At 33.3% G+C, this 24,548-nt stretch overlaps 1 protein-coding gene across 4 annotated transcripts in view; it reads right to left on the reverse strand.

The window, feature by feature from the left end:
• LOC125504238 overlaps window positions 1-24,548 on the reverse strand; it is a 67,426-nt gene that overhangs the window by 13,810 nt on the left and 29,068 nt on the right. For 3 of the 4 annotated variants that reach the window (XM_048665932.1, XM_048665934.1, XM_048665933.1), the window contains one exon: window positions 12,459-13,289. In XM_048665932.1, coding sequence (XP_048521889.1) covers window positions 12,459-13,289 — 831 coding nt within the window. Of the gene's footprint in view, window positions 1-12,458; window positions 13,290-18,535; window positions 19,362-24,548 lie in introns of those variants that run through there. The other variant, XM_048665935.1, reaches the window with a different exon arrangement.

The raw sequence follows: 24,548 nt of genomic DNA on the forward strand, positions 1-24,548 counted from the left end.
TTATCAATCTGTAATAAAAGACGTGAGGAAATTCTGTCTTTTTTAAAGACAAAAATTTTTGAGGCAAAATACCCAAAAAGAAGTTTGTAAAAAAGTAAGAACAGTTGAACTTTGAGAGCAGAAATTGTTGAAAAGGAAACAACAGCAGATCAGGAAATGCAAGCCAGGTCGATGCACATGAGAAAAGGTCAAGGAAAAAAAAGAACGTTAACATTGCTTCCAGAAAGTAACGAGAAACAAATTGTGAGACATCGACTTCTTGAACTTGAACGGGGATCAAAGACATACATTCATCAAAACCAAAATACCGAAATCAAATGGACAAAATGGACAAGTGGGTGTGTCACATTGTGCTGAAGGAAAGATTTCTATGCAAACCGTGTTGAATAAAACGCTTTATACGAATTGGGAGATTGAATAACCCAACAAACTAAATAAATTGGTAGGTAACGGAATTTCCCACCAAACTAATCTCTCTTGAACGGGGAAAAGTCTCATGTTAACTTCGCACTGATTAGCTTATTTGGCTGCCTTTATGTGGCAGTGTGACCCAGTTCGAATTTACCAGAACCAATGGAAAAATCAATGGTGTGTCGCGAGGTCAAAAGGGCCTTTCGATCCGGAAGCCATTGTTAGAAGCACGAGATCCGTGCACTTTCACCTCGGTCGCACCGTGTCGCTCTTGTCGTTACCATAAGTCACACATGTTATGGTGATCTTCTTGCGTAATTCCGTCTGTGTGGTACCACAAACGTTATTGGTATATTGACATAAGAGTAACGACGTCGTTATGATGCCATTTTTTTTTCATTTCGATTTATTTCCGATAGTAGAAACTTTCTTTGTCGTTAGTTCTAACCATTTTGAGAAGAGTAACGTTCGAGTGAGGCTCAACGTAGTCTTAGCTAGAGATTAGAGAACATTTATTGGCGTGCAGAAGACTTAATCCAAGAACACCAATTATTGAAAATTACATATTTTGGAATCTGCACTTTCCAGTTGTATAATTTTTTTTCTCAATTTGAAGGCTTTGACTACGAAACAATACGCGCAAAACTTTGCTATACTACGATAAGGTGCGAATGACAGCACACTAGGAGCTCGCTAGAAGCAACATAAAGGACAGTAAAGTTCTGAAGAAAGACATAGTAGAAACAACGTCAATGAACTGAACATACAGAACAGGCTACAGAAGAATTGAGATCACAATATAAAATGTACTAATAACTATTCAATGAGTTCTGCGATATTTTGTCGAAAAAGGTTATTCTTCTTCAATTCTGTATGAGGAAATGAAGAAATTGCAAAAATAAAACCAAAAGAAAATAGACAAAAAAATGTGCTTGATTCAAACATCTGTCCACTGGCACGATCTTATCTCAGAGAAAGCGCTGACGTATTAGGGAGACCATTGCTATTCATGGTCAAGGCTTAGCGATGGTACGGCTTGATAATGGTTGCGTACTTGTCTGTTTTGAAGATACGCAATAGAAAACCTGACAAGTCATTTTAATTACAATAATTGTGAACGTTTGGGAGAAAATTTTGAAATTTCAATGCTTCAAAATGTCAACCGATGTGTTCTACCGAGATAAAGAATCGATATGGACGGAATTGGTTTTTTACATGGTTCACACTTGACATTTGTAGATGTAGATTTTCTAATTCAACAGCCATGATTCATATGATTGTTTAGATTCAGCTGAATAACGACCAAGCGTCAAAATTCGTCTGAAATGAATAACATTAGTTACGAAACACCAGACAGCAATATTATTATTGATATTACAAAATCCTTCTGTGCTTATCGTTTCGGTTTACATCAACTGCAGTGGAAATTATTATATGGTGCATTGTTTTAATTTGCAAAAATCGACGATCGTGATCTTTCTATTGCATAAGACAATGTCTTTGGCTGAGAGTCATATTAATTAAAACGAACCCGACCGCTAACGATTATATTATTTATTAATATGGCCAGATATAGGTTCACTAAGGCTCTAGTCGCCTAATGAGCAGATATATTGCAGATACATTATTGATAAATGCGGTCTAGGAAGGATATGTGGAATAGAACGACACGATGAATATTGATTGGCACCTTTAATAACCTACTTGTCTTTTAGGAGTGGCGCCAGGAGAACGATAATAACGATAAAAACAGTTCTATTTGATACAGATAAGCACAGCCACAGTAAATGTCGTCAAGGCACAGCATATACCATTTGGGATTGATCGTGGATTGAATGTAACCCGACCCAATGGGTCCAATCGCTTATATGAAGCTAGTGCTGATTAGATGTGGAAATAACGCAAATAATGCGATCTAAAAGTAAAAGAAAAAGCTGTGACTCAATATTTTCTACTGCTGTAAGATTATGCACCTTGCCTTGTGTAAAGTTCAGCAGAAGATTTAAGAATAGTGGTGTCCAATGGGCCTTGCTCTGGTTGCAATATTTCTCTTAAAATTGGCGCCTTTCATACCAAGCAATAATTAAAAAAATATATGTATACAAAGAACTGATTAAATAATAGAAGTAGCTTTTATAAATTATTCTTATAGACAATTTGCTTCCAATGTAAAGCACATTGGAATCTAACAACTCAAGAAGTTAAGAACAGTTCGTTTTTAGCGACAATACTGACGTTATTAGATTCTGTTTCCAGTAATACTATCCTCAACTAATGTGGAAACATTTATTGAAAATTTCTATTTGCAAATATATTGGGTTTCAGGCAAATTTGTCCGAAAGTGTTAATGCTAAAGTGTCAATTATTATTCGTTTATTTTTAACAGATTCTTAAAATATACCTATGATACCTAACCTTTTACCTACTATTACCAAAAAACACTTGCGTTTAGTGTTGTTTTTAGATAGAGGAATTCAAATTTCTTTTTATTTAGCTTCGTCCTAGCTGCAACAGAGTCAAAAACTCAATGATAATTTTTTTTGGGTTTCAATATATCGCATTTTTGTTGGAAATATTTTATTCTCCGATATTTCCCAAACAAAAAATGTGTACCTGTGCCAAGTCGATATCTCTGCCTGTTTTCGAAATTATTCACATTGAAACCTTTAGTAATTTCTTGAACACTGTTTCGATCTCTAAGTAAAAGAAACATTTTGCTCGAATTTTCAATTGAACAAATTTTAACAAATATTAAACAGTATTTATGTTGGCGTTAAGAACTATTTTCAACTAATTTTTAAAGTCTAAAAATTATTGTTTTAAAATAATTTTTAACCGTAAACTCCACCGACTTCAATACATTTATTAACATTTTAATAAGCGATTGTCCTATTTAAAATATAAATTGTTGCTTCGAAAATCTTGTGCAGCATATGAAATTTTTCGACTCTATTCAAAATGTTCCTGCAAACACAAATCATATCGCGAATATCATTCGAAAATAAGTTTTGCCGGGTAATTTTCCATAAATTCACTGTACTTAATGGTAGAAGTTAAAATTCGTCTTCTAACACGTATCTGATATTAAACTGTCAGTTACACAGATTTTCTCCATGGTTCACTTTAAAAATCTCAATTTACGATAATATTAGGAATCCAATTTGAGTTAGTTAAAAAAATCTCTGAAGGCTTCAGTGTGAAATATTTCGAACATGACTTGAATGAAGTACAGCTGTTTACGTACAAAAAATGCAAAAATTACGATTATTGCAGCAAGAGCTCGCCGAACGAATCACAAGCTCTTGAATAAGAGCCTATTAAAAATAAATGAAAATTTTAGTGTCACTACACTTTGACGCGCTTTACCTCGGAAATTATTAACTTTTTTTAAAATTATAAACTTTCTTAACTTTGTAAATTACAGTTTTTGTACAACATATTTTAATTGTAAATTGGTGTTTGTCGTTTGTTTTGAATTTTAAATCTGATGTGGATATGAATATTTTTATTCCACATTTTGACGGAAATCTAGAAAAAAAAAAATAACAATTGAACAAGTCGTTTAAAAAATCAGTGCACAAAACAGACTTTTAAATAACTTCAACAGTTTACAATTCATTCATCTTCTGTTTGCATCTTCATAAATGGTGCACATTTGTCATAAGTGATCAAGGATGAAATACTTTTTTAGGAACGCATATTAAATACGATCAGTTCAATTGAAAGTATCATTCGAACAAAAAAAAAAGAAAATGCACAAAAACATCTCAAATTTCCACATTAAGACGTACAAAGAGAAACACACATATGCCACAATTATTATATGGAAGAGATCAAATTTGATTAAGACTCGAACGTAAAGGTATACAGGGTAAAAAGCTGAAGGTTTAAAAATAAATTTAAAAGTAGCCGATAAGAACACATCTTTACTAGCGAAGCCGATCGATTTAAACGAAAAATATTCACAACCCAGAGAAGATGAAATGGCGTAATGAACTCAATTGCAATTCAAAAACCTACCAGGAGATACAAACAGGTCTCATAAAACAGTCATAAGTTGTCAGTACAAAAAAAAATTCAATAAATATTCTTGTTTATTTGAAATGTTACGTAAGTCCTTAATTTCCCATACATACTGAAACGGCCATTTTACTCTGCTAATGCCATTCCTGTTTGATGAACAATTTTTTTTCTCATAGAATCAATAAAGTTAATAAAAGCATTCACTTCCTCTCGTGAACCTAATCCATGGTTTGTCACGTTTGACTCGTTGAACCTTTCACCAAAACTGCAAATGCTTCAACCTGGTGTTAGAAAAAAAGTGTCACAATGAATAAAAACCATTAGGCGAAAATGTCTGAATAAACTGAAACAATTCGAAGCAAACAAAGGAACAAACGGGAAAATGACCGAAGAAAATTGGTTCGTGAAACCGATTGCATTATTTGTTCGAAGGCACCTCGCAATAGATTCATTGAAATTGCTAGAAGGAAGATAATCTCATGCAAATTTCGGTTTTGTAGTCGTGTTCGTGCGAATTGTTGTCTGTTGGAATTAGCAATGTTCATCTTCAATGTTTACTCGCCGAGATGCCCTATCAAGTGGTTTTAGGCACGTTCGCTGAACAGAAACCTTTCTGGCTGACTTTCAATCAAGACAAAAATTCCACAAAGGAAAAGAAAGTTCCTTATTAAATCTTCCAGCAATGTACAATTTAAAAAATATTTTTACCGAGTTACCGGGTTAAGACTTACGAATAATTATTTCCTGCTTTTGAAACTGAAATAAGAATATGTTATAAATGTATAGAAAGTTTATGATGAATAGCAGTGCCAAATATGCTGAATGCATAATTATTCACCTTAATGGAGAATTTTAAACAGTTGTGTGCATATCAGCATATCACATATGTTATAATTCAAATGATTTTGCAGTTTTACGTAATAGGTACTGGGTGTTTCACCTCCATTTCACTAACCCTTCATTTTGTTATAGATCGGGTTTAAACAACAATGTTGTATATGAAAGATGTTTGAAGTTTCCTCTAGTTCATATGAAGCGAATAACGAGTGTTTCCTTCGAGTGTCATCTTTTCAATTTCGTTTTTTACTTGCATCTGATCAGTTTAATTATATTGTGAAATATTTTATACAAGGAACAATGTTAGAGTAAGTTTTTCGTCAATACCAAACTATATTTTTGGACTTGGTTGGGAATTAAAATAACAAGTATCGAAAATATTATTTCACCAAAACATTGACTTTCAAAATTCGGGCAACATTTCTTCAAAATATGATCGCATTAAGCTCAATGTTATCATCGTTTTTAATTGTTATGTAGTTCTTAGAACATCTTACTTATTATTAATAAATTGTTTTAATTGTCGAATAAGTTCATTTCATTTGTATTATTGTGTTCGTTCATTGTTTCAACTGTTACCGTGCAAAATAAATAAAATTTACGAAAACCTAAATTTCTTGTCTTGTATTTAAACTTAAAACTTATTTAAACTTAAACTTTTAACTTAAAATTTTGAAAAACTACTTTTGTTGATCGCTTATCAATCATCAATCAACACCTAGTTGAATTAACTGAGTTTTCCAAGCTGTAAACTTGGAACTCTATATGCATGTCTTTAATTTAATACAAGCATATTTTGTTCACCGCTTTTGCGGATGTCACACGGTTAAAGCTAGGAATAAAAGAAAATTAAGCAGCATTTGATATGAAAACATTTTACTGCCTTAAATATTATCAGTGACTCTTAGATGTAAATCTTCGATTTAATGGAGAATACAGATTCAACTCCTTTCCTTATAACATGAAAAGCTTTTCGGTTGATTAGCAGGCATTTCGTAGGCTGGCAACAATGTATTAAAACCAAAACTTGATTGAGAATTTCAAATTTGGTTCAGCAAATGGCACAAAGAACGATATAAGTTCGAATTTTACGACGGGGCATTGTCGTATTTCAATGGTTTTCTCCTTATCGGTGCCATTTTATGGTTGGCTTGCTCAATCGATTTATACCTTAGACAACGATAGGTGTACGAAAGGACAAAGAAAGTCCGCTAGATTCGTATCTAAATGTATGCATTAACACGTTCGGGAATTGTAAACTCGTGTAAAATTTTTGCGTGGTAAAAAACCCACGAATTACCATTATCTGTTCAATAATACTTTTTTTTGTTACTATCGGATTTAGTTTTATCAACAGTTCTGAAGAAATCATTCGGCCTTATGCTGTTTCTAATGTAACTTCTGCAAAATTCAGGTGAGAATTTTGCAACATTTCACTCACAAACCCCATAAATTATCTAATAGACACCCGGAGAAAATCTCAAATGTAATCGGGTCCAATAAGAGCACGATCATGACTTGTAACGGCCGCAGTAATGTGTCCGTAAATGGAGAAATGTAACTTTGGATTATTTACGGGCCTATAAAAAAGTGAATAAATTGTGATATAATTAGAATTATTTCAACCAAAAGTCGTTTCGAAATTTGCTAAATTATGCAGCCAGTACTGGAAACAAAAACAAAATGCATCTTTTCTTTTCTCTAATGGAAAGCAGCATATTAGTTGGAAAGGAAAAAATCGGCCTCGCTTTCTAGAACATCTATTTGGCTTCCGGTGTGTACGAAAACGACTGAATAAATGTCAAAAATAATCAACTGCATAAATTAATAAAGTGATTGATTTATCAATTACATGCTAATTGGGAAGTAAGAAGATGTTTTGCTATATGAAAATATAAAATAAAAAAAATATACACATTTCCGCAATCAGTAGTTTCATTTGCCAAAATTGCGTAATTATTGAAGCAGTAAAAAACTTGACCGACATTATAAATTACAGATTATTCAAAAACAAAGACAAACACATTTAATGTTTGTTTAAAGTTACAAAATATTACTGTTAAACAATCCGATTATGTCTAGTTTAAATTTGATAGTTTGCTAAAAAGGAAAAAACCTGTCGATGGCCTAAATAGAGAGCCGCTATCCTGCTGCGTGCAGATTGGTGGAAATATATTGTATTTAGAACAAATGGCTCCTAAATTTTTCAAGAATACTCGATAAAGTTAAATAAATTATCTGGCTTCAACGCACGATATTTGGAAACTGGAAATGATTTCTCCAGAAGCATAGCCTTCATTTGCTAGAGAATTGAAGAAGAAACGCTTGTTAAACTGGTAACAGTTTTCATGTTAGTTTCAAAACTGAAGTACATGTTTGAAACTGGACGGAAAAACGCAATTCCGTCTTGCAACATTATTATTGCTTTCTCGTTGATACGATGTCGTATTTGTGGAATACCGAGGAAACCGTACTTTCTGAATGCACTACATGAATAACTAAATCGGCCGTACGAATACGAGTCGATTGCAAAACTGATAACATAAAGTAGTGAAGGATATTAAAGTTCTTTACATGCGGCTAAGGTAATCCTATTTGTAACCAACAATCTTTGGTTATTTATATGAGAAGTATTTGCTGCAAAGTTGTTCAGAGGAATACCGCGGAAAGGAGTGGCTCTGAATCAGATTTATGAAAATTAATACCGCACAGAGCAACACACGCAAGTCCATTTTAGGTCCAAGAAAAATGACTGTTTAATCTAGTTTTGCCTCTTTTTTAATGTCTCTAGAAAAGTGCATAGTCAAGCAAGTTTCTATAAGGAGGTCCAACGGTTAATGCGTTCGACCATTAATAAAACGCTGCAGAACCCTACGGTTTCATGGATGAGTAACTATGGAAAGGGCAACAGATATATCGTACATACTATAATTTTTAAATATTATTCGTAACGCCCTTCTTGTAAAATATCGCTGTCCCTGAACTGTTTGCTGACCTACAATCGTTGGCTTGACTTAACTACCAGTTGTTTATTTGAACATATAAAGTATAAGAAAATGGCAAAAAATTTAGAAATCGCAAGGGTTGGCGAAAAATTAAGCCGGATGATTTATTATCTTGTTGAATAATTTATAGTTTTAACGAAACTTACCGGATTTATTTCTTCAGAGGGTATTAGGCAATATTAAGAATGTTGGCGAATTCACTGCAAATATGTTCGTGAAATAGCGGATCAACATAAAAGCGCAATAAAAATTTTCACATTTTCTTGAGAGGAATTTTCAAAGGCCAACGTGTTTTGACTGAAACATACATACAGCCATAGATAAATTAGTAATATGCGATTCTTTTCTCGATAATTCAGAATATATTCATTTCAATTTAAATGGAAATCTTCTTCAAGTATCTTCTGAAGACGATGGAAATTTCAGATAGCGACGTTCTTTAGTTTGGTGGATGATGATTCTAGAATATTAGAGAACGCATTTGAGTAAAAACCGTGATGATGCCGTTATTTACTAATTTTAACACCCGATTTTAATTAACCTGCAAAACTCGCAATCCCGGGCGATTTCAACAAAGCTTTGAGCATTTTCCACATCAAGTCTCTTCTACATATGGTGCAAATTTCAGATTGAGTCTTCTATCAGTTCGAAAGTTATACATTTTTAAAAGAGGCAGCACTATTTATTTAAAACACCAATTAAAACTGATATTTAATTATATTGACACCCACACTTTACCAAGTTGACAAAAATTCGAATTTCGGGCAATTTTCAAGAAACTTTTGCAGGGCAATTCGTCCAGTCTTTTCTAAGCTGGTGACAATTTCACATTGCTGCTTGTGTTAGTTCGTAAATTGCGAATTTTTAAATGAGAGGGCACGAAAATTTACTCTGCCTGAGCAGACTTAAATTTACTAAATTTTGCATCCACATTTACCAAATCGGAAAAAATCAGAATTCAGGCGGATTTTTGTCGAAGGTTCAGCATCTTTCCACTTAAGCTTCCGCTACAGATAGGCAAAATTTTAAATTGCTGATCGTGTTAGTTTGAAATATCCCGATTATTGAAAGATAGCCTAGAAGAGTTACGTTACATAGAGAGAACACGCATTAATGAGACCGACATTCACTAATTCGGATGCCCATATTCGCGCAGCTGAAAAACTCTGGTTATTGGGTTAATTTTGTGAAATTTACAGCATCTCTCATGTTCTGAAAGTGCGAAAAAATTTTTGTGGTTCCCGGGTTTAGTTTAGAGAACGCACATTTTTTAAAAAGCGAGTGCAGTTGAGTAAAAGCATAAATTGTTAGACTGAGTTTTGCTAATTTTTACCAAAGTGGCAAAAAGCCGAATTTTTTTTTTCGGCAGTTTATTTAAAACTTTCCCATTCTTCCAGCCAAGCGTCATCCGAAGATGGTGAAAATTGCAGAATACTACTTGTTTAAGTTTAAGAGGATACGAATTTTTAAAGAGCAAACGCAGATATGTAAAATCATCCACAATGCGATCGGACTAATCTAGACACTCAGACTTAAGAAAACAGCAGCTTCTTTAGGGCGTTTTATTTGCAGATTGTTTTCTGGAGCCCTCTACAACTTGCAGCACAAACACTTGCTTCTTGTGATCAAGTCTGCTACATTAGTAATTCCAATATTTCTTCTTCAAAATGCCATTTGGCTTAACCGCGGTCAGCGATTCTAATTCTCCACATAAGACTATCACTGCTAGGTATATTTTGATACTTTGTCAACCCCAGAGAGTCCAACTCATTTAATCAAGGAAACATTTAAATGAATGGTGGTTTACATGAAATATTATCGGTTTCCACGCGAAGACTCACTGAAATTCCGAAGAAGCTAATTTGTTTATAAAGATAATTGGCAGGCAGTGTTTATTAAAACAAATAAACTAGGCGTGACAAATAGTATAATTTATAGTTTAAAGTTATTAGATTAGAGTGAATAAATCAAGTTTGGTTTCATTAAATAACGAGCACGCAAAATGTGTAGGGAATAGTCTAATCCGTATGCGCGCGTGATAAATAATTGAGTAAATAATAGTGGTCCAATAGATTGTGCATAATATAACTGCTGGTTTTTAGTTCCGTTATTTATCATTACTTACACGTAAATATTTGGAACATGTTGCTTGTTATGTGTAAATTCTGCTCGGGATAGGTACTGTACTATTTCTATTGATACGATAAATAGAACAGTTAACTGACAGCAGTTCAGGAATTCTTACAATTCCGGAACAAGTAGAAATCTGCTACTTGTATAACTGATCTCACAGTAGGACGAACAACTTTGAATTGGAAATTTGAATAGAAAGAGAAACATAAATAGCTTACAAGATGAGTAATATTTCATTTAAATTGCCGTATTTTTTTTATAAACACGCATTCTTCCTTTCATACGAATGAAACGTGGTTTTACTAGTTTGCCTCAAGCTTTTAGTGGATTTATTGACGTGTTTTACAAGAAATAATTTCTAGGTACTGATAAGGTGCAAGAGAGACAGTTCTTGAACCATTTTAAAATGTGAAAAAGAATGGTGGCATTTATTTTTTGTGATTTCAAATAATTAAGAACTGAACGAAAACTGTAATAATTATGATATTAATATTTAGTAATAATTATGGTCAAAACTGTCAGTGTAGGTCATATTCGGATTTAAATATCTAATGAGATATTGATAATAATACACCATTTAAAAAGTGTGTTCAAAGCATGCTTGCCAAATAACCGAAAACACAACAAGTTATTAAAATAATAGAAATCTTGAAAAATTTTGAAAAGGAAATATTGAGACAGTCATTTAAAGATCAACAGAAAAACGCCTCTATGAAAGGAAGACTTACTTAAAACAGGTAAAGTTACAAATATAATCAAGCGATGAAGAAGACCAGTACCACAATAAGTACCACAATAGTGCAAAAACGAGCTAGGAAGAAAAACACCGGAGAAGAGAAACGAAGAAACATTTGGCAGAAAAGCTCAAAATATGGTTTAAGATGTACACCATCAATGGTTTGATCGATGGACCTGAAACGAGTACAAACTTACTTGTCAACTATCTGTGAGTCTCTTTAGGTACTTGAAAACTTTAGTCAGTAAGCCATTTTGATAAAATTTAATTTATTTGATGACAAAGTGAATTTAACAGCAAATTTGACAAGACTAAATGGTAGTCTGCAATGGAAACACAATTTACCTAGAGACTTATATTGAAACAAATTGGGAATAAATACAGTATACCCACTTTCCCAAAAGATGTTATTTATATGCCGTAATTTCTCGCTAACATTTCGCTACTTCAAGCGTTTCGCATCCTCAAAACTCGATCGCGAGTATACAGTTAAATGATAAAATACTCGAACGTTGAGCACCACTGAATGTTACAGCAAATTTTCTTGCTGCTTGCATTTAAAAAAATATGAAGGCCCTGCGATAACTAGACCACTGCGTTTATTTGAATCAATTATATGAAATAACAAACAATGTTACAGAGACTCAAAAACCAATCATGAAAGGTATAGAAATAGACTGTCTTGGCTCACTATAAATTAAGCCAGTCTCGTATAAATAATAAAAACAATGGAACTCACCATAACAGCATTTTAAATACATTTAAACAAATAATTCGGAAGAATAACGCATTATGCAACGCACATGAATTAATTTCAACACCTACTGTATTACATGAGCATTAGCTTTCAAAAATGCATTCACTTGAATCACTTAGCATTCAATCTCTCAACATGAATATTACGCAACATTAGATACGATAATTCCTTCTCACCCTGTCCAAATACTACATTTACTTCGTGAAAATAAATCAGTAGTAAAAGCTGTTCAGGAAAGGCACATTAAAGAAATTTTACAAATTATTTATCGGATTAGCAAAACACATTGATAATTAACAAAACGCCTGATGTGTTCAATGTGTAAAGCACAATAAGATTTTTATTTCTCATCCTATCTAAATTATCGTTATTTAACTGCATTTATAAGTTCCCTGGTTTAGTCGTGCCTCGTTTAAAGGCTAATAAGAGTGTTAGGTCAAAAGGCAAACTGTTCATCATACTATTCACTTCAAAAAGTGAAAGTTATGTCATAGAAATACGCTTATGTCTTTGAGAAAACATCTGAATTTTATAAGCATTATAAGTGGTGACTTACCGGGTAATTGGTAGCAGACTCCTCATTATTGGCATCATCAACCTGCTCTTGTGCTTTTTCCAAGACAGGAGAGATACTCAACTCTGCATCGTTGAGTTCATTCAGCTCCAATGTTCCTAATTCACTGTTAAGCTTTCGTGTGTTGTCACTATTAAAAGAAGTTCGCGTCTCTTGGGTTTCACTAGCAATCGAATTAAAATAACTCTCTATAACGTTCTGTTTATGCGTATAGTCAGTCTCATCGCGTTCCTGGTTTTTTGAATCCAAGGAAAAAAACTCACAATCGTCCGATTTTAAAGTTTCACTACTCGCACTACTAATGGCCGAATGAAAATTTTCCACACTAGCCGAGCTTTTAGAACAAGCGTCTTCACTCTCCTGTCTCAGATCAGATCCCTTATCTGCTTCATTCTCAGATTTATCATCATCTTGTGGGCCTTTGAGCTGGATTATATTTGCTACTTGCCACTGAACTGGAGGTTCAACTTTAAGCGGCTGAACATCATCAAAAGCCTCTTCAATCTCATTCACCTTCCCGTTCTGGATTAGGCCATCTAGTTTCGAATCCACATACCAGGACGAACTTGCAGAGCTTTGTGCAGATAATTGGGATGCAGTCTCACAGTCAAAACTAGTACTCGCTTTGCTACTGCCAAGGACATTTTTGCACTTTTTCAAATATTTTTTCACTTTTTTTGCTTTGCTGCTTTTCGAGGACGAACTTGAAGGTGTTGAGGGAACGGGACTTTTTTCTTTTGAGGAAGAATCTTCGGGTTTTGGCTTCCAAGACTCTTCGTCGTATGTGATGGCTTGTTGGTTGCTCGGGGTCACCTGCAATAGAATTTAAAAAAATGCTTAACAGACGATTTTGGGGGAAAAATTACCTAAAATTATTTAGTTCTCTTCAAACAGGAAACTGCAGGAAGTTTCTGAAAAATACTGTGGCAATAATCAAGATTTTTCACTTTTAGTATCTACTTTATTGTTCACACTGAAACAATAATGAAAAAAGGTAACAGAGATAAATTTTAAACAATATAGAAAAATAAACGATAACAATGAAAACAATTCAAACAACAAACACACCGAAAAATGAGTATTTTGAAAATCAATGGACTAGAGCTGGCCAAAATATTTTATAACGTGACTATGAAGTAAGTCGTAAATTATATTTGATGGTTACACTATAAACGTCTGTTGTATTAGCAAATATTGTTTCTTTCTATTGTTCTTGGCAAAATAAATTCTTTGTTGATCTGAATTTTTGGGGCAAAACAAAACTTGATGTAACTCAGTAATTACAAAAGTTTCTATACTTTCTTAGAGTAAAGGACAAGTAAATTACCAACGTTGTAAGTTAAGAACTGAAATTAATAAAACTGAAGTGAAATTAGACACTTCAATGTTAATTAAATGCATTATTTAGGAATATTTGAGGTCCAAGAATAAATTGAAGATAAAATACCGTTGAGCATAAACCATAAACCAAACAATTAATTTTGTAAAATAACTGTGTTGCTTAAAATAAATCAAGCCCATAAGCGAATAATCAAATTTCACGTATACAATAAAATCCTCATAAAATCACTATGCTAATAGTGATACTAAAAAACAACTCATAAACATCTACAGTTTCACAAAAAAAATAATTCAAACAGGTTAATGTTGGCTAGGATGGTGAGATGGTCCGATTTACGGAAACGTTAATTGATAGAAATTCCTAACGAAAATCATTTTTCAATTTTATGGAAAACAACGGCATTAATAGACCCGTTAACCTATAAAGCGGCTGGCATATAACCATTACGAATATTTCATAAATTGCCGGGTATTTATGATTATTGTCAAAATCGCCATGCAACTGATGATTTATCGATACGCTAACCTGGGAGCATTATTGATAAATTTGCAGGAATTAATAGTTATAGGAAATCATAGGACTATTTAAGGTATATCTAATTTAATGAGCTCACTTGAAATATGCAATGAATCATGCAGTTGGACACTCTTGGCAGAGACTTGTACGGAAACGAAATTACCACTACAAGTAGTCCTTTTAGAAAAAAGTCCTTCCAATCAAGCAAAGCCGCTGACGGTTTTTGGAATATCCGTTACTCGGCCTTTCTTTGGATTTTTTAAGAATTTGTATAATGATGCTTACGAACGAAACATGTATATTTCTTTATATAGTTTTGGCAATCCTGAACATTAAACTTTACCTTTCAGGTGTACTTCAACAATAGTTGACAACAAGCTAGAAAAAATGAATATAATTCATTTTAGCAGATCAGATTTCACTATATTTTGAAAGGAAATTTGAACTCATTTGGAGTTTTTTAATTTAAAGAGAAATTTAATTTTGGAAGAATACTGAAACTTTGGGCATCATCAGAGCCGCCAAAGACTCAGAAATAACTAAGTTAAATTCGCGCTAAATTTAAAGATTTGTATCCAGAATGTACATAAAACAGAAAATTGCAAATTTCAGTTTGCTTCAATAAATTGCAAGCAAATTATTAATATTCAATTTCAGATGTTGGCAAATATATAACTGAAGATTCCGCACATCTAAAAAGTGAGAAACACTTTTTGTCAATTTGTTAAATGTTCACTAATTGTTAATTTATTTTTATTGAAGCCACTTGGGGTGATTAGCATAAATAGCGATCTTTTGTGAAATTTCCAGTCATGCCCCAAAAACAATTTCAATTGTTTAGAGTAAAATCTAAGAGTTATGAAGATATCACAAAAGCGGTTTAATCAATTTTGCCTTAAGGCTTTTAACTTTTTTATGCGCTTGCTTTAGTTAGTACGTAGTGTAAAATAAAAAATAACTAAATAAACCAAAACCAATAAAATACGTATCATTTTACATATTTCATATCACACATTGTCAAAATTTGCCAAGATTTGAAATTAGTCTTGTATTCAATGAAAACAGAGTATGAAAGAAAGAAATAAAGACACAAATCTTGAAGTGTTGGTGAAGGACCATTTATTGTCTATCTGTTATGTTGTAATCAATATTAGAAAATTCAACAATTCACGATGATATCGGTTTGAAATTAAACGTTTAGCAAATATTTCAATTATTATTTATTTGAACAACCACCTTCGTTTCACACACTTAAATATGTATGGAAGTAATTTTCAATTATTCGGACCAATGACCATTTATCAGGTAAACATGTTCAAATAAAGTTTTAAACAAAACCTAACATTCCTCTGTTCTACAGAGAATATTTGCTTTCGTGTGAGCCGAAGTGCGTTTGATCATAGTAATGGAAATCATAAAAATGGAAATGGAAAGATGTTAAACAAAAATTTAATTTTTTAAAATTAAATTGCCTCGAAATTAACATTTAACTGAGCACGTAAAAATAAAGAATCTTATTATAAAGCTGGCTAAACATTGGTAAGTGGCAAAGTAAAGGAAATGTGGGTCATACTCTATACAATTATGAAACGCCTACACACAAAATTTTATTTCTACGAAAATGAATGGTTTACTGATGGAATTATATTACTGATCATTTGCATAATTATATTAATTTACTTAATTCAGTAATTACAGAGCAGCAGCTTATTTCAATTTCTACTCAAATATTTTGTTGAACACAGCAGATGTTAAATCGATTCGAATTAACCTATTTTCAACAATGTGATATGGTTCATTAATTCGTTCTAGTTTTCTGAAGTAAGGCCAATGATCTAATTTATTAATGTGCTGACTAGTAGCGGATTCGGTTATTGATAAAAAAATTACGTTTCCCATCAAATCCACTGGTGCCACCTGAGGGATTATTGTTTTATTAGGTATTAATATAATAGAATATCGAAAACTAAAACTGAATTAGAAAACATTCGTGTCCTCGTTGGCGGTAAAGACGAGCAACTTGATAAATGTACGATTCAAGAAAATCGTAAAGACTTATCAAGTAAAAATCCACTTTTCAAGTTTACAAAATATTTAGGAAAATACTTAAAACATATTTTAGTTATATTTGGTAGTGACATAATAAAAAATTTTAGAGTGCTAATCAAATTACAAGGAACATGCTTCATATGCATTTTTTTAAATTTTCGAAACAAAGCAGCGACATTTATTTGTATTTAAATTGAAAACGGTACAGAAACAATTAATATCCGAGACTAAGGAAAAAATCCTGATTTAGTATTGTTATGTAAGCTACGCATGCATGTAAGTACAAACTTACATAAATTGTATTTGTCAGATTTTGTCATCTTTCGTTCTCGTTTACCCATAATAACTTAACAATGACTACTAAAATTTGCTAACCATTTCTTTTTGCGGTTATGCACTTTTCAATATAGATAATCGGATGCTTTAAAAATATCTTTAAATATTTTTTAAAGCTGTTTGTTTACTAAATTTTAGTTGAATGCACCAACTTTTCATAATAAGGAAAAACAAGTCTTAGCAATAAAAAAAGTACCCAATTCACATTGTTACTGCCCTAAGCGATATACTTATGATAACATTTTCCAACGATGAACTTTTTCTCCGCTTTAGCATTTATATGCATTATTATAAGAAAAAACACATTTTAGGTCGAATCAATTGAGAAGGGTTTAGCGAGAAAAAAGTGTCAATAGTTTTTATCTAAGATATGTTAGCAATTTTTTTGCTAATAAGGTGTTCATGTTTCCTAATAAATGAAGAATCGTCTTCGAATAAGTATTGTACGCTTCGTGCATAATACATACAATAGTAGTTTCAACGCAAACATATAAAATTGGTTATTCGCAATTTGTCAAAAATTCAAATTTAAATCAGTTCAGCCCATACCTTCTCAACAAGGAAAATTAAATGAATATAAAAATATCAGAACATTTCTTTTCAGATTTCAAAATTGGGAATTGAAATGTAAAATAAGTTGAAATTTGCGTGCCTTTTAAAGCGTTCAATTGAATTTTAGGAATAAACAAGTTTGAACTTTTGGAAATTTTCCTGCACAGACACCTCAATAGTTAATAAATGTTGGGATAAAGGTATCATACATTAAGTTACTTAAGCCACATTTTTCGTATGGTTCACAACAGCCGCTAACGAAAAAGGCCATTTCAAATGACCCAACTAATAATAGGTGACCATCCTATTCAAAAATTCTTTTTATTCCGCTGATACCACGAATATTACCATATTGTATCCAAAGCCAGCGATAATATATTTCCGATATATCATGGACACATTTCATGTATATGCACAATGCATCTTAAATGCTACAAGACCCTCTAAATGATCTTGAACCTATAGACATACTGACTTGTATACGAAATAATCTGGCTGTACCTATCAAAGTGACTTGCATAATCTCGTTTAAAGTACAAGTGATGTATCGTGTAATATCCAAACGAATTTTAAAGCATGACTCTTGAGATTATGCACATACAACGAACAATCACAACGTAATTGAGCATGTGTAATTACGACTTTTGTATTCTATTTTTGCCGCTCTGATCAAAATATCATTTCGAGGAGAATCATTTAAAAGAGTGTTCAAAAAACGATTCTCAAAGATTTACGGTATAAATCCAGTCTTGAAATTGCTAAAATGCTCTTTTTCTATACAAATAAGTGATATTTATATTTTTAATTATAATATAATTTTTACGTTTGAAATCGCAGAGCCCTGTGGCTAATTAACACAGTTTACTGCCCTTCAAGAATAAAAATTTGCGCCTCCAAATTTATAAATTGCGCTCGCATGATCACTGCATCTCTTCACTAAATAATCTCTCCCTTGGCAGCTTTGGAATATAATTAATGCAACTTTTTCCTTAACATAATCCTGATCGCATTTGTCCTCTGCAAACCTACCACTTAAGGAAATTGCGAATAAAAGCGCTTCAATTCAGCCTCACACCAGACATGCCAAAACAGGAAACCAAAAAATATTAGGGAATACTGATCCGAGGGTGACATACAATGCAAAGCGAAAGGAGTTTACAAGGGAGTTAGAAAAGCTTTAAGATGTCGCAGCACTGAAGTAGGGTGCAAGCGCTCTTATAGACCTGCCAAACACAAAACATGCAAAAACTAGTTCTAGGGTTACCTTTCTGTTCTTCCGGATCATTTGTTCCACTCAGATCACATTAAACAACTAATTTCCAGAAGGCACTTTTTATGAAAATCTTAGTAGCAGTCCATGATGCGAATAAATGTTTTAATGGGCAGCAGCACTATGACGTGATTTGAATGATTTTGTTAGATGCCCAAGGAAATAAAATTTGAAAACGTAACAAAAGTAGTGTTAACATGGATAACAAACAACTTTGATTTGAAACTTAGCTACTTTGAAAAATAGCTTTCCTTAGGATAATACACGGTGTATAAAGGTGGTGCCTTCTCAATGTTTGCTTTTGTTGACGACAAATAAAATTCACTTTTAGGCATCGATGAAAACGTTCTATTTTGTGATTTACAAATGTCTGTATTTTGTCTTGAACTTATATATCTTGTATAAAACTGCAGTTATCTACTGCATAGGTACTACAGAGATATTTCTGGTTTGCAAAAAAACCATTCTCCCATTTCAGCAGAAGTTTCCAATGTATTTATTTGCGCGTTAGCCGCTACTGTCCCCCTATTATTCAATTGCCAAGAAAATGCTGTAAAAGTTAGCTTATAAGTGTGTATTTAAAAATAAATTTTACTAAATAAAACTTCAACGAAACAGCACTTGCATATGATTAATTATGATTGACTATGTATATTTTAGCTACCATTTGATATACAGGGTCAATTGAATTTTTTCAAAGCAATCGATTTTGACCGGTCACTCACCCACATTGTCTTGAAATCATTATTAACACCAGAAAACACATGGCCAAAGGACGAATGCCCTCGCAGTTAACTTTTAATTAAAACGCTCACTGTTATTAACTCTCCTATATTCTCGGATAACTTGAAATGCATTCATTTAAAATAGAACTTTAATTGGGTGGGAATAATGAAATACTGAAACGAAAACAAGAAGCATTATTTAAATAATTAAATATGCCGCCCTAGATATTCACCCCACATTCAAAACATACGGCGGTGGGCATTTTCAACTGTTTGACCTAAAACACGCAAGTAGTACGAACTATTGATAAAACAGTTCCTTTATTTTTAATTTATTCCTTTTCCATTGCTGGTAGCATTGAGTGACTCACTTATTTAATGCTTTAATTTAATGATGGATCTTTTCATACATACAAAAAAACAATGGAATTATTATTTGATGAAACAGATACATAGTTATTTAATTGAAATTAAAGTGAAAAATGTAATTACAGTTGGCTAGTAGTTTTTCACTAAGAATAACAAAACTTCTAGACGAAACTGATTTAGACACTCCTTACAATTTGAAAACAGAAAATGTCAGCAATATTTATTACTGTTGCTTTCATGGATTTTCTTGCAAACTGCTCTGCTACAATTTTATTTGATTTTCAAGCCTTTATTTTTCACGTGAAACCAAACTGGGTCACCATAGCGATACAAAGAGACCTCATATCAATTAATTAGGAGAACACAATGCCATTTTCATGTTCCGCAGTTGGCCGGAAATATAATGAAAAAAACTTGAGGGTCCCTATTTCTTGCCTCTTTTATGGTTTGTTATTTTAGGGGGAACAGAAGAACGCCACTGCTAGAGGAAAACAAAGACGCTATTGGAAACATAGGGTGTTCATTGAGAAAACAGCCGCCGTTTTACGGTTTGATGTTTTATAAATATTGCTAGATCCGGATGTTTTGATGGAAATAAGCCGATTTAAATTTAAAATGCATTCTCACCTTATCCTGACAGGACCGGCTCAGTAGCTTCGATTAACAGTTTAAATTAAATAAGTTTACTAAAAACGGGAATGCTAACTCGATCTGTAAAACACAATATGAGTCTCCGAGAATATTATTTCCAACATCTTCAGCCGATTTGATCGATGGTGGAAGAATCATTTAAAGCTCAATAAAGCAACCCTAAAATTTCTGATTGTACGAGAAAAATTGGGATATAGAATAGTGGAACGATGAAGTTTAATAATAGTTAGAATGGCAAAGAAGCTATAAAATGATTCGTACTTTGTGCCAATTTTATTGTGTAGTTAGAAGCGTAGGGTACCATTGAAAAAACTCAAGATCTGCTGTCAAAAAAAACAAACACCGGAAAAGCACTACTCACACACCTGTTTTTCCACTGTGAACTGGAAAGGTCATTCAGAGAACAACGACAGCAAAACAAAATCGTCGCTAGATTTCCGGCACGCGATGTCTTCGGCGTTCAAAATCGCGTCATGTAAGTACCGATATTTTTGAGGGTGAAACACTTCAGGACTCGAATTTTGCGCAATTAGAAAGGAAATTCTAATACGATGTTTCCGTCTGAAAGCTGTTGCTAGAGCTTTGCGATAAAGCGCCCCAGCTTTTCGATGCATCCTGCGTAGACTCGATGGCGACTTGGGCGTCCCGACGCTTTAAGCCCAATGTTGCCGCAATTGTTACATTTATCGTCAAATAATGGGTGGAATTGTCCAACTTAATATCCGATTTCACAGATTAATAGACTGAAAATTTCCCTGAAGTGACTAAACTGATTTGAATCGAGTTGTTTTCAATTAGGTATGAAGACATTTTTCAATGTATGCAGATAAGCCAATATGCAGAAAAAATATTATTAGTAGAACATTTATTAGTAGAACATTAAATTATTGTTACCGCGACTTACTAAAGACAGTATACTAATTAAATTAAGTTCACTATTCCGAAAATTTAAGATATTTGACAACCTAGGAATGAAAGGCATTCGGAAGTACGGATGTATTCATGAATGGAGACGAAAACTGAAGCATTTTGGGGTTCAGAGTATCAAAACATGTCAAGAAGACAAAGGCAATTTTCCCATTGTCCGATAGTAGAGTAGTAAAGCCCTGCGACGTGAAAATCATTTATTTAAGCTTAAATTTACCGTGACTAAATTATACATTTTTTAAATCGATCGCCGAAACTTGGGAACAAAAGTAATGTAGATGAATCATTTCCGTCAAGGCAATTGCACAAAAAGGTCAATTTCAATATACTTTCGGTTTTACTCGCTTTTGGGGAAATTGAGCCGTCGGTTCAAACATAACGGCGTCTCTTTCGTCAAATCTCACAAGAACCATTTGAGCTACAGCGCTCGTTTAACAACCACTGTATAGAGAATTAAAAACCAATTTCGATCAGCGAATTGAATTAAGAAATAACGAAAATTAAGGAAAACTGGCTTTTATTCCAAACATGATCCCACCAATTTGCTCAAATCCCAAGAGCAAATTGAGTCAGGACGTTTTTTTGCTCCACTGGATGGAGAATAAAATAACAAATTCATCAAGTGGAATGATCGCATGGAAATTATTGGTGGTTTTCACACAAAAAGTTTAACCTTGACACGGTATTGGAGAAAGTGAGCCATCATTGGTTTAAACTTGACGTCGCCTGTTTTGGCAAATCTGAAAAACCATCTTAAGACAAAAATCAAGAAACGGTTGCAGTTTTCAAACCATGAAAGAAATTTCAATGATGCACGTTTAGGTACAACATAATCTCATTATTGCAAACGTGACCCACCTAGATGCTCATTTCGAAAATCTCATTTTATTCGTTAAAACGTCATGAAAACTGTCCTGGATTTTACCGCAGTTGTAATGAAAAAGGCTCTATTCAGTTAAGTAACAAGCCCCGCTTTGTTGTGTTTTAGCGCCGAAGAATAAATTACTGAGAAACAATTCACTAACATTTTAGGCCAATTTGAACACATCTACACACCTAATTGGTGGATAAAAATCAATGGAAACTGCCACTGCTGTAGATTTTATCGCACTAGTAGAAGAAGCTGTGATCTTGTCTAAGTGTAAAAAGCGTCGCTCTATTTTGTCTCGGTTTCGAGCAACTAATTTTTGAAAATCAATTTGCTATAAATTGCCAAATTTTGCATGCTCATGTGTGCACGTCTATTTAAAAAAATCAGCAAAAATTACCGGAAATTGTCCCGTATTTTGCGTCCCGCCTTGTTTCTAAAAAGACAACCTGCCGTATTTAGTCCCGGTTTGTCCAAAAAAATATTTCCTTACCTATGCATGTCTGCTTGTAAAAATTCGTCGAATCCACATGAAAGCTGCTTATTTCATAGAGAGTTAAATAACACATTTATCTAGCGAACAAGAGCTTGGAAAATGTTTGTCGTTTTAACGGAAAAAATGAAAATTTAAGTTTTATGAGGTTTTGGCCAAGTTTTACCCTTGGTTCAAACATGACGCCGTTTTTTTGGACAAATCTTAAGAACCATTTGAGATTCGACTCACGTTTTCCTATCACTGTGTAACCGATTTAAAAGTCCAGTCACCAATTCGAATCAGAAATCAAATAATAGTGGCACTTTTGTTAATGGTGTTATTTCAAACTTTACCCGCGTTTGCTTATTTCCCAAATTTCATCATACCCCTACTTGTAAAAAATTGCTAAAAGCCAACTGCCGTCGATTTTAGCGTATTAGTAAGGAAAAGTGTGCTCTATTTAGTGATATAACAAGCTACGCACTGTCGAGACTTGTTCCTAAAAGAATAACTTATTGAGCCTCGTTCACCTATGATTTTGCGACATTTTGGTAGCCCAAGCACTTATATTTGTCAAAAATTGACCGAACCTTTATAGGAGCGGCCATTTCTGAAGATTTTCCGGCCTTGAGAGACATAACTGTATATTCAGAAGCGTAGAAAGCGTCGTTCTGTTGTCTTTTGCTTGCGAAAAATGATTCATTGAAAATCAATTTCTTACCAATCGCTACATTTCGCCGGTTCGGGCAGGCACGTTTACTTTTAAACCTTCACCAAAAATCGTCGAAAACTGCCATTACAACGTGGTTTTCAGCTCTATTAGAGAAAAARTGTACTCTATTTAGTGGGTTTATCTTTCYTTGTGTTYGGAAATYAATTGTTGAAAATGAAGCTAATTTGGAAWCATTTTTATCGCCCCCGCAATTCTACTTCGGCTTCTAAAAAATCGMCGAAACCCCATGAAATCCCCTCATTTCTGCTCMAAGATTTGTASAATTAAATACCCAAGTGAATTGAACCCATCACTGAGTGAACCATCGCRTAGAAGAAATTAGMARTTTTCATACAAAAAATGATWGTTCAAGAAAAACTTTAGTATTATGCGGTTCTCATTAAATTGGRCCATCTGTTTTGAACATGACACYGCTTTTTTGGACARAYCTGAAGAACCATTTACMGCGGCGCTCAATTTYGTACCACTGGGTAGAAGATTTAACGATCCAGGCATAAACTGAAACTAGATTTAMGAAATAGTGGCAGTTTTTGAAACAAATACAAAGTTTTCYGTCATTCCTCAGGARCAATTTAAGCTAGGGCACSGATKTCTGCACTTTTGCCGTAAATAATACATTCACAAAGTGATTAACTTGGAAAATCTATGYAGTTTTCATACAAAAGCWACCAAAAATTCATGAAAAAACATGACATCATATTTTTGGTCTATCTCTGAACAACAATTTTACCTGCGTATGAAATAACCAAAAACTGAAATCTCAGTTTAGAAAATTAACCAGTTRACATAAWTAGAAAGACTTGAGTATTATCCCTTAAGATACYAGATAATGCCATCGGTTCAAACATGATGCCACCTTTTCGCGTTTATCTCAGGAGCAAATGGATTGTGGACTTTCACCACTGGATAGAAACCTAAATAACACATGCATCAATTGAAGCAATATTTCTTTTGCACAAGACCTTACTTTACTGGAAACCAATCTACAAGGGAGTAGGTTTTTGATTTAAAAAAAAGTTAATTTGCTACGGAATATTTAAAGAAAAACCGAAATCTACTACAATCCAAAGCGCTTAATTCACGTTCAATCGGTCCAATTGGCTTCAGGGAATAGACTAAAAGATAATACCAAGAACCTCAACCCCAAGACAATTTATTAAAGATACTGCAAGTACTGCGGCACAATGTTATCATTAGCAATATCTGACAGGTCATGGGAACAACAATATACAGCAGAGAGCAAAATATTTTGCAACAAC

This window comes from Dendroctonus ponderosae, unplaced genomic scaffold, assembly GCF_020466585.1.
Source record: "Dendroctonus ponderosae isolate FM_Combo_2020 unplaced genomic scaffold, Dpon_F_20191213v2 Dpon_F_20191213_4, whole genome shotgun sequence".
Lineage (NCBI taxonomy): Eukaryota > Metazoa > Arthropoda > Insecta > Coleoptera > Curculionidae > Dendroctonus > Dendroctonus ponderosae.